General features: G+C 58.7%; 1 protein-coding gene across 1 annotated transcript; it reads right to left on the bottom strand.

The window, feature by feature from the left end:
* Positions 1-4,844: 4,844 nt before the first annotated feature.
* VTJ83DRAFT_3548 (uncharacterized protein) lies at positions 4,845-7,380 on the bottom strand (the record flags this gene model as incomplete). The annotated part of the gene is made up of 4 exons (XM_071009938.1): positions 4,845-5,837; positions 5,894-6,804; positions 6,868-7,171; positions 7,273-7,380. 4 exons carry the CDS (start codon positions 7,378-7,380, stop codon positions 4,845-4,847), a joined length of 2,316 nt encoding a protein of 771 aa, XP_070867426.1.
* Between the last annotated feature and the right edge of the window lie 4,160 nt (positions 7,381-11,540).

Below are 11,540 nucleotides of genomic sequence, written 5' to 3'. Positions count from 1 at the left end.
CGGAAGCCAGGAAAAACGGCCGGGGCCAACCTCCAGCATCGCGACGTCACTCTCAGCCTGGAACTGGCAAGGGGGTTTGGACCATGAACCAGAGCACGATTCTCCGAAGCACGGATATGGTAAGCCCTCCCTGCTGGCGCTCCTGGAGTCTCGCTAACATGCACCAAGTTGGCCAGCAACCCGACTGTCAGCCCCCGGGGCACGTTCTTCCACGATCGCCTCTTCCAAGGAGAGCGCCACCCAACATGTGTGAAGAAGAAGAGCGAGGCGTCTGTGTCTCAAGCGACGGTCAAGGACGCATCCTGAAGACCACCTTCCCGGTGTTCTCCCATCCGTTCCCTGTACGGCCGGTTCGGTTTGTTTACAACCGCCACGACATGTTCGATTCTGAGAATACTGGTACCGCGATCGCACAGGTCGGACCAGTTGCGTCTCCGGTACCACCCTCCCAGAAAGGTCAAAACCATCAGTGGCGCAGATGGCTGGAGCAGCCCAGCAGCCCTCTGGCCAGCCTCGTTGCGGTTGAGGGGAGTTACACATCGTTGGATCACAGAGTCAGTCCAGGAATTAGTGAAATACGCCCACCGGGACAAGATCAGTCTGGACTTTTCCAGCACAGCAACGCCTCAATGTATAGCGAGACAAATCTCCTCGGGGGCCAAGATACACAGGAAGAGGGCAAGCCCCCCAGCTCCCAGTGCTCCCAAATACTGTACCGATATGAGGATCTTCTCGCCAGACTTCGGCGGCTCGAACAATATGATAATTCGCCATCCTGCGACAAACAGGACAGAGAGCAAATCGAGGTGATGACCAAGGAGACCATCAACGCTAATCCCGATGCCACTGAACAAGAGTCATCGCTCGCCAATTATATCGAGACACATGGCGGTGTCGAAGCCACCGTTGACGAGAACCGGGAACAAGATAGTCCCGATTCTCATGGCGACGCCTCACCTACCAACGCATCACGCCACGCCTCCCCGTCCCCTTTGGCGTTACAGAAGACGCAATCAATGTCAAACGATACAGACCCGGAGGAAGCATGGAAAAAGTTTGTTTTTGGAGCGGAGCCGAGCGATGAAGTTCTCAAGGAAGTGTTGGAGGAAGCCAAGCAGGAAGTGGTTTGGGGTTCCCGGACGCCTCGGCAACCCGTGGACTCGACCGCGACTTCTGAGTCCGATGCTACTAACGCCGCAACAGTTGGCACAGCCTATGCATACCATATATTTGAGACGCTAGAGGATATTGAGGGTTCACCTTCAGAGTCATTGGAGGCCAAAGAATTGGACTGTGATCTTACATCGAACCGGACTGGCCCCCGATCCGATTTCGAAGCTAACTCTGCGGATGGCCCAAGCCCAGAAACCAACACGGGTAACAGTGGCCCATTGGGAGCAGACACAGGCTTCGAAATGTCGGATTTCGGCGAAGACCCTTCTTCCACCGAGCCACTGGCATCCTGCGTGTCAGCAGTGTGCATCCCAGCATCAAACCAGACGGAGTGCCGAGTGGAGCTCGCAGAGAACTCTACAGGCGCCCCAAGCCTGCAAGCCAATGTAGGTAGTGGCAGCTCTTCGGCAACAGGTCGGGACTTCGACATCTCGGAGGCCCTGATCACTCAAGACGGTTATGATGGCATATCTGATTCGCCCACTGGACCGCCGACTACAGCAATATCCATGGCAGTGGTATCAGCCCAGTCTGAGGTTGCGTTCCGGGAGGATCTCACATCCGATTCACAGGCCGGGCCACTGTCCACGGGAACATCGATGGCAGTTGTGCCAGCACAGTCCGAGGCCGGTCCCGATGAGAAGGGAACGGCGAAGGAACCATTTCGTTTCGCGCAGCCCAAGCTCTTTGTGGGCAGCCGCTCGAACCAGGCACAACCTCCGCGTGTTCAGGAACTACGTGTGGGCATCACCCTGAGCAAGAGGAAGAGAGGCCGGGGGAGGAAGCGGGCAAACGACGGGCGGGCAGATATCCGTGCTCTTCCCAACTACAGCAGCGATCCCATCGAAGAGTTTGAAGAGGAGATGCGGGTCCTGAAGGGGAGGGCGAAGCGCGGAACCAACCCGCTCTTCCCCGCGTTGGAGCTGACTTAAGGTATCGCATATTCGATGTTGAGAAAGCTAAGATACCTAGCTGAGATGAAAACCATGTATCATCATCAATGCCTTTGATTGCTAGCACTCTGTTGAGGTTTACTTATCGACGCTCCTTACAGTTTTGCTTCCCAGTTTCGAGCCGCCATACCAGGACAATTAGCTGACATTTACTGCATGGTTTTTTTGTTTCTAAAACACCAAGGGGGGCGATACCCATCAGTGCTCTAGACTGGATGGGACTCTAATGCGCATCACCTCAGGTCGGATAGTTGCCTGCTTTCACGTGGAGAGATGGGTAGATCTAGAAGATCTAGCATCCCAACTCGATGTCTGCGGCAGCACACCATCCTCGTCGGCAAGCGACGCCGGACCCCGTTGCTTTCCGGGATAAGGGGCCATGCCTTTCATGCAGAATGGACGAGCCGGTCGTCCAAGGTGGTGGGACGTAAACTTGATCACCGAGCATACTCGGTGGCGCTCATCAGGAGCACGGGCAACCAGCCCCCAGCCCTCCAGCCCTCCAGCCTGTCTGGGATGGCCCGGCGGCCGGCTGGAATCCGTTGCGGATGGTCTGGCAGGAGCGCCAGGAAGATGGTATAGCAGGAGCATCAGGAAGATAATGGGCAGTAGCGTCAGGAAGCATTGGCTTAGTTATACTGTAGGACCTCTGTATTTATAGGGCCTTGCACTGCGTTCTTTTTGAGGACCTTTTCTTCTAAGAATCAATCGTCTGTTTGTCAAAGATTTGTTGTCGCGTTGTTACGCCTGCGAATCTGTTGATGCCCGGGGACCACACTTTCTGCGGATAGGAAAGGCCTAGGTCGCCAGAGCGACGGGAGCTTGACCCAACCCGCCGTTGACCCCGGGCTCGTCGGTACGGTACCAGGCTGCACAGTACAAAACCTGTTCACCTACCTTTCATGGCTGGCCCATGCGCAGCTAGCTGGAGGGCAGGGATGGCCGCGGCACACCGGAAGAAGCAGGCAATCGGCGCTAGCATCTGAAGCGCTCGCTGGCCGATCTCAACGGTCACCGGCGGCCGGCCACTCCGTGGTGATGAAGGGCGTCTTCGCCACCAACGCGTCGATGCGGGGAACGAGGTCACGTTGTGCGGGCCGATATGGTCCTCCCACGTCTTTCCCTCCGTGCCCCTCCACGTACACGAGATTCTGGGATGCTTTGCACGTGGAGCTGACGGGTTTGCGTGCCACGCCGGGCCTGGTCCCCCTGGTTCCTGGTTGCGTGTTGAAAAATTCTTGCTAGGCCTCTTTGTTTACCATGCCCTGCGGGCCAGAAGCGTGTTGGGCCCGAAGTCGTATGTTCATGACTCGGCATGAAACGCCCACAAATACTATAATATACCATGGCGACAACGTACACAGTACAGCTACCAATGACGACACCGGCTCGCCACTTGTCGTGAGCTGTTCTCGGTTGGTCAGGACGGCTGTGGGGCCCGCGGTGACAGGCGCGCTGACGAGGCGTTTGGAAGCATCTGCCCCGGCGAACAGATCTGAATGTCGATGCTTGTTAACCCCCATACCCGGTGCATGTTGATGTACAGAACCCAAATCTTGCCCGAGCGCGCGGAAGGGAGGCAGTGTAGAACCTGGCGGCGGTGTGGGGTGTGGGAGGTGGCAAGACGGCATGGAGTGAACATCCCGAAGGCGCCTGCGCTCCACGCACGTAGATGATGTCTCGAGGATTGCGAGCCTGAACGCATACATTTGTGAAGGTTGTGATGGACTGGCACGGAGTTGGTCGATGGAGTTTGGGTGGTCGGGCGAAAAGGCTCAGACAGGACCGAGTTCAGAAGACAGTTCGGCACAGGAAACCCCGGACCACATAGAAGACATCCGCACCAGGATGGTACAACGTTATGTATGCCGTCCGAGAGGCGGTAGAGAACGGGCAAGATACAGCAGCAGCAGCAGCAGTAGCGGCAGCAACAAAATGGGAACCGAGTAGGAAGAGTACCATGGCAAACCGGAATTGACCAGATCACAAGAGATCTTTTGAGAAAAAGGTCAACTGAAAGGCCTCATTATATTGTGCTGCATTTTGACCTCCGCCCAACCGCACCTGAGACGCCGAGAAAGCATACGTAACACTTCCCAAGTCATCCGAGAACACACAAGCGCCAACCAAGAAGAATCAAGAAAATAAACGCCAGACATGAGAGATTCATTTCGGCCGTGGTATGTATCATTTGGTATCTTGCCAACCCTTTTCCATCCTTTTGCGCGCACTGGGGATATCCAAGATGTAGAGTTCCAGCCGTGACGGCGTGAGCATGAAGCCAAGCTGAGAGAGAAGAGATCCCACGAATACCAACCAGATCACCGCCAAACGCCCAAGCCGGCCAAACTGATTGCCGACTGGTATGCTTGAAAACCATATATACATGAAAAGAAAAAAAAAAAAGACGAAAGGGGGAAAATGCAAGATGCAAAATGCTCATGATGGATACAACAAAAATGTGATGAACCGCATTGACGGTCCATCGGGTATAAAGAAGAGGATCATCAAAGAGTGACATGAAGTGATGAAAAAAAAGTGACATGAAGAGAAGTGACGAGGGTGTAAAAGCGTATTGAGAAAAGGTGCGAAAGCCCGCGGCAGCGTGTTGCCGTCATTATCAAGAGCGCATGGTGTGTCATCCATGACACGAGAAAAGAAATGTGACATCGCAGACAGTCTTGGGACACATGCCCAAAGGGGGAACAGGTGTCTTCTTCACTGAGGTTTGAAGACGGCGGGAGTGAGGAAGAATTCTCCCGGAGGTGGTGTGGGCGTCGAAGAGGGTGCAGCAGCGAACGACGACAGCGACGGTAGCGACGGCTTCTCGGCGAGCTTGGAGATGGGCAGCGGCTTCCTGGCGGGCGAGCCGTTGAGGATGTCGTGGCTACGGGCGCGGCACAGCTGCTTGCGCTGCTCCTCGGGCATCGTGTCGGGGAGAACAGGAGACATGGGCGAGCTGTCACCGCCGCCCATTTGCGTGATGGTGTTCTCCACGTCGGCCAGGAGGGCGTACACATCGTTGTCGGCGTAGATGCGGATGGTCTCGGCGCGGCGGAGCGTGGTGGTTTTGGGTTCATCGCGCTCCGCCGTCTTCGCCGCGTCGCCGCCGCTGCTGTCCGTCGTCGTCTCGAGCGGCTTGGTCGGCGCAATCGGCTCGGTCGACACCGCCGCGTTTGCCTCCTCCAATGCAGCCGCATCCTCGAAGAGGGGTTGTTCGAAGATGGTTGACGGCACCTGGGCGCGGTGGGGAGGGGGGGAGCTCGACTGGGGAGGAGGAGGAGGAGGAGGCGGCGGAGGAGGAGGGGGGGTGAAGCTTGTCTTGGTCGGGCTGCGGGGCGGCGTCGACAGGTTGGTCGCGGTGGACGGCCGGATGACACCCAGGGCGAGCTGAAGGGACTCGCTGACGCCCGCAACGCTGCCGCTGACGATGCCGAGAGTCGCAGCAGCGGCGATGTGCTCGAGAAGCTTTTGGCGGACCCGTGTGCGCCGGTTCTCGGCCTGCTCGAGCTTGTTGACCCAGTCGTCGATCGAGGAATCGAACTCGGAAAGGACTTCCTCCTGCTTGAGGATGGATTCATGGCTGAACTTGGCCATGCGAGGGGAGCGGAGGTACTGGCAAATGCGCGTGTGGAGGTTGCGTCGCCCGGCGCGGAGCGTCGTGTAGGTGCGGCGGAGGTATTCGACGCGCTCGTCGAGCTGGCGAAGCTCCTGGAATCGAGGGTTAGCATCAACGAAGCAATGGCCGGCCGCAAGATTGCACTCACCTTCGAGAGGCTGTCGACGTCCTCTTTCCGGAGGACCTCGAACCTTGCCGCCTGCGCAAGCGCCTGCTTGTGCAGCGCCACCACTTCCGTGGAGTTGAGCGTGGTCACCGCCTCAGCGGCCTTCCAGCCGGTGGGCAGATGCTCGTGGGCCCGCTTTTCGGCGCTCTTGCTCCTCTTCGACCCGGAACGCTTCACGGTGCCGCACGTGGTCTCGGACCGCTTCCGCGGGCGACCGCGCTCCATGATGCTCCCGGTGTCGGATTGGATCCTCCGATGCCCGGACGCAGGGCACTGGGTCGTGGCGCTGGCCTCGGGCTTGGGCGGGGGCGACGGCTCGGGAACGGTCTCTTTGGGAATCGTTGGCCGGTCCCAAGGCTTGGGCGATGCCCGGTGCTCGGCGGGGGCCGACAGCGGGGCGTGCATGGCTGTCGCCGAAGCCACGAGGGTCGGAGCGGCCGAGAGGGGGGTGGGCAACGTCCCGGGGGACATGACGGTCGTTGCGGCAGACCTCGGCGTGGGGAGGGTGGCCGTATAGGGGCTGAAAGGCGACCGCGACTTTGGCGAGTCGTCGATCCGGCCGATGCGGGGTGAGGGGTCGACGGCGGTGTTGCTCGACGACACGAGGCGGCCCATCGAGATCTGGCGTTTGAGAAGCGGAGGCGCGGCATTGGAGGCCGGGATCACGAGGGGCGCCAGGGATTTCGGGGACGCGGGTGGACGAGGGAGCTCGTTTTGGGGCCGCTGGAGCTCTTCGTTGCACCTCGGGGCCGACCGGGGCTCCGGCTTCTCGTCCTGCGTGGCCATCCTCCCGGTCGTCATGCAGTCGGCGATGGAGATCGCGTAGGGCTTCCACGAGCTTCCCGGCGCGCTAATCGACCTCTCGTGCACCGGCGGCCGTCCCGGAATCGTGGCTAGCGAACGTGGTTAGTGGCCGGGCCTGAGCATGCGGACGGACGGATCCGGGGCGGTCTTACGAGAGTCCATGGCGGCTTCCTGCACCGTCGTCATGGGCCCCAGCTCGGGGACGCTGATCTTCCGCCTGCGGTTGAGGTTGTGGTGCTCCTTGATCCGAATCTTCAAGCCCGGTCCTGCGGGCGCCTTGTCGCACTTTTCACTGCTGGGGCAACCCATGGCCAAGGCGTAGGCTTGCCCTGGATCCAGCGGCTTGCAGGGCGCGGTGGCAATCTGCTTCTCCCTGGGGAACAGCTGGTACTTGCGCTCCGGCTGCTGCATTCTCCAGGTGAAGGGCTTCTCCCCGGAGGGCGACGCTCTCCCTAACTACAGGGCAGAGAGAGAGATGGTGTGAGCTTTGGCCAGCGGGTAGAGACGGGAGGGGGGAAGGGAGAGAGAAAGCCAAGATAGCTCAAGTGGTTACATACCGAATCATTGGATTCTTGTGGGGAGACGGCCTTTGCTATATAATTATTAAGGCCCAGAGACATGTCTTCTTGGTTGGGATCCAGCAGGCAGTTGATGATATGAGCCATTGGGGCCTGGCGCAGGACCACGCTTGTGTGAGAGGTTGCTTATGGTCAGACACACTGTCCCAAGGATGCGGTGGGGTCGAGGGCCAGCAGATGGTCTGGAGGTCCCATAGGCGAACCAGTAGGCTGATAAGCGGGAAGGCCGAGGTGAGGAGGATATATATTGTGAAGCAATGCACGCCCCCCCCAGGCAGGGCGACGTCCTGTTGTCGAGCGCGCCGGCCGATGCTACCTTGCCTATGCAGTCCGCGCAGATGGGGGCTCTCCCAGATGCTCAAGGCCCTGTCCCTCAGGGGCCAGAGCGAGGGCCGTGTGACAGGGATGCGGGAGAGGAGGGTCCCCAGCCGGTGCCATGTGCCCTCTCCAAGAACGGCGAGAAGACCGTTGCGTTGTGTTGACGAGCAGCGAGCTCTGCTGCTCGGCCTGCGGGGGTCATCCCCTGTTCCTGGATCTTTGACAGCCGGGTGTGGCCCCCCCTGCAAGTCCGCTAGAGCGTCTCTTGAGGCCGAGGCGAGGCCGGGACAACCCTTGAGGAAGAAAAAAAGAAGGCTTTGAGACAAGGTCTTCGTCGCCAAGCGGCGCAGGCATGTCTGGGCTCCCTGTGTCTTCTGGGACGTGGAGAGCGAGCCGAGAGGAAGGGGGGGGAGAGAGGGCCCGGGAGAGGGCTTGTTGCTTGACAGGGTCGAGATGAGAGCAGAAACTGCACGAGGAGAAGCGATGAAACCGCTAAGGCCCCTTTTGGACTGAAACCAACCTGCGGCCAGGGATCCCTGCTGCTGGGCTCGTACCGTAACGTTACCGTATCGACAACGCCCCTGCCCAGTCACCTGCCGCAGGCAAAATCCACCACGCAGCACAGGCACATATCACTAACACAACCCGATGCATCTCGTCAACACAACGCCGGCTTTGTTTGGCTGCACGAAATCAAGCGACAACGGACGGCGCTCTGGGATGCATCTTGCTGCCGTGCCGTGGGATCGAAATGCCTTCGTGCGGGAGAGAGCAGCAGGCAAGCCAGGCGGCCTGGGACGGGAGCATCGTGTCTCTACCACCAGGCCCAAGAGCTGTGTAAGTCGGCGGCAGCTCTCCATTGCATTCCACGACAGAGCTGCATTTCGCTGTTGCCGTCCTGGGTCCGCATCCAAGAGAATTATTGTGTCCGATGGACGTCTCCAGCACCTTGGTTCTCGCCAGGCCCCGTCGTCTCATCAAGAACGCACGCGAACGTTGATTGCGCTAGAGCTTACATAAGGTACATACGTGACCTAGCGTGCCGTGCCTTCAAGGTTCTAGCGAGCGGTTGAGAATGTGGGCCCTGCCCGCCAGCCCGCCAGCCCGCCCCAACCCCGCACCACCAAGGGGTCCGAGAGCCAGAGGCCGCTGGGTGGAGTGCAGCATCCTTCTGAGCCACGACTGCGATAACATCCAGGCAACCTCGACACAACGATGCCGTGAACGTCGACGGGCCTCAAAGACGTTCATCCTCGTCCCATGCAAGAAGAGTTGGATCCACTGCCTCCTTCACCACCGGATGCTGGCTCAGATCCTGTACATACTGTGTACTGTGTACGTATGTACCTCTGGACCGTCCAAGCACACGGATGAGGGATGGCCCTTTGAGGATCCATACTCCGTGACGGCATCCCGAAACACACCGAGGCCCGGGCCTTCCGGTAGGCTTCCGGGTTGGCACACCGGCCCCAACTCGTCGGGCTGGCGTCGACTGCGGGTTGGCCGGGTCAGAGAAACGTGTTGGTGGGGACTTGACGCGCTGCACAGACGTTTTGATCCTTTTTTGACGTCCACTCTGTGCTTTCCATTGGTGGGCTGCCGCGAGGGACGGCTGGAGGGGGGGGGGGGGGGGGGCCAGAATGACCATCCGGAAGACTCTTCACACTGGCGTCGAGATGCGAACCAAACCGTCACCTGCCCGCTCTGGTCTTGCGGTGATTCTATTATGTGCGAGTATAGTGTAGAGGAGCCCCGACGTCGAAACTCGTCAGCGACTTGCAACCATGGCTGGCTTATACGAACCAAGATCGCCAAGGCTGATGCGCATGAACCGGTGTTTCCTTCGGCCACCACGCTCGACTTGGACGCTTGATTCATCCAGGACCAACGGGGCCTGCAAAGGCCCAGGGAGTTGTGGCAACGGTAAACTAGCTAAGGTACTTAGGAAGGACGGAGGTCGGGACGGCCCAAAAAGGGCTCAGGCAAGGTAGGCGCGCAGACGGAAGACACCAGCCCGCCAAGATGAGGGGAACGGCCTCTGCAGACACCAGCAGGATGGAGAGTTCGGTTCTTCCCGCTCCAACATCACGAGACCCTGAAAACAACAACGACAACGGGGCACCATGGTTCAGGTCGGGAGCAGCTGAGACCGCACTTCTTCAATCCACAGAGTCAATTTCTACGGCCATGCTCTCTGCCATCCTAAAGGGCCCAAGTTGGCCACGACCGCGATCTCGGATGTCACGTAGCATACCGAGAGATCTGATCGATCTCGAGGTGCCCTTGGAATCCAAAGGCGCGGTTCTCTCAACATGATTAAACCATAATGAGGTAGTCTTGAGTCTGTGTCTCGTGCGGATCGGCCTTTCCAATCTCCCCTTCAAACGGTATTAGCGGATGCATCCCCGACTAGAGCGGAATGGATAACGCTCGGTCGTCCGGCTACTGCAGGTAGGGGATAAGCGCTCCATGCCTTCTCAGGAACGGAATCAGCGTGCTGGCTCCCTTACGCTAGCCATCTACTACCTACGTAGATAGCACCACAGAGTCGCAACAGCGAACAACGTTGAAGGTTCAGGTGCGTGGAGGTTGCGATTCGATTCGACAACATTGGCGCTTCGCAGCCACCAGAAGTCCCGTCGTTGTGATCACCGGTCTTGGCACCGATGCCGTCGACGACGGCGACGACGGCACGGATCCTCTGCCCGAGGTTGCGTGCATGCAAGTGGCATTCGGAGCGTATCGGTACATACTGTGTACAGAACACTGTACACGTACGTATAGTACGCAAGCACGTAGGTACGTACTGGACAATTACGTATTACCCTTCGTACCGTCTCATTGGTGGCTGCAAGGTGATCACCAGGACCGACCCAGGAGTTTCTCATTTCTCTGGAGTTGCTTTGGGTGGGCCTGGGTTACGCTCGCCGCAGCTCCCTCCATCCGCTTTCGCTTGCGGGCCCGCCTCATGTAGTAGCAGTAACAGCATCGCTCGTGACAGGTCTGGCGGTGAGACAAGCGCTGGCAACCCTCATTCTGAGGGCTGCAAACCGTTCAGTGCCGAAAGCAGCACCGTCGTCTGTGGGTATGCGCGTCACAACCCTACCGCAGGCCGACCGGTACGCTCTCTTTCATGACAAATGGAAGACCGGACGGAGAGAAGAGCGGTATATTGGCTGCGAGTCAACACGACGAGTCCGCTCTGACCACCAGCGGCAGGCCAATGGTCTTCCCTCGTCCGCTCTGGCATTTTGTAAGACGCCTTCAGCGACGGGGGGGGGGGGGGGGGGGACAAGATGTTGGGAAGGAACCCGGCGTTGGGCTGACTGACGTGCAGATAACCATATTGTGTCGTTATTCCTACGCCTCCCTCGTGTGTGCCTCTCCCCGACGCAGAACAAGGGCACCCTTGGCATCCAATGGCTCTCGATGTGTCTTTGCAATGAAAGCTCTGATCGACATCTTGCATCCCCCCCAGCGCGTCTTCGGTTTGGGGAGCTAAGTTGAAGCATTGGCTTTTCGTGACGTGGGGAAGGCTAGCCTCTTTTTGTTAAATACGCTGCTTAACCGAGCCCTTCCCCGTCACGGCCAGACATGGGTTGGGTGAATCAGCCTCAGGGGCTCTTGTCTGAGGTCGCATCTTATCGACAAAGGGGAAGAAAGCGTTGTCCGCTCTTGGTTTGAACCACACAATCTCTCCCCCCCCCCCCCACATTCACTTGTGAGCCCTTCATCGGTGGTAGCTCTGGGAGTCTTCATGATGCTTCGGGGCAACATGTCCGACCAGCTTCGCCTCGACGGCTTGCATGCCAATTGCGCCTATGTCCGTACACCCAACCGGGGCTCACATTGCGCCCGCGAGTTCCCGATATTGCCGATTGTCCCCGACACCTCTGCATAGCCGGAGCTCAAAGAAGAAACAAGAAGCT

This window comes from Remersonia thermophila, chromosome 3 (genome assembly GCF_042764415.1).
Source record: "Remersonia thermophila strain ATCC 22073 chromosome 3, whole genome shotgun sequence".
Taxonomy (NCBI): Eukaryota; Fungi; Ascomycota; class Sordariomycetes; order Sordariales; family Chaetomiaceae; genus Remersonia; species Remersonia thermophila.
The sequence above is the reverse complement of the archived record's forward strand: the minus strand, read 5'-3'. Positions and strand labels throughout refer to the sequence as shown.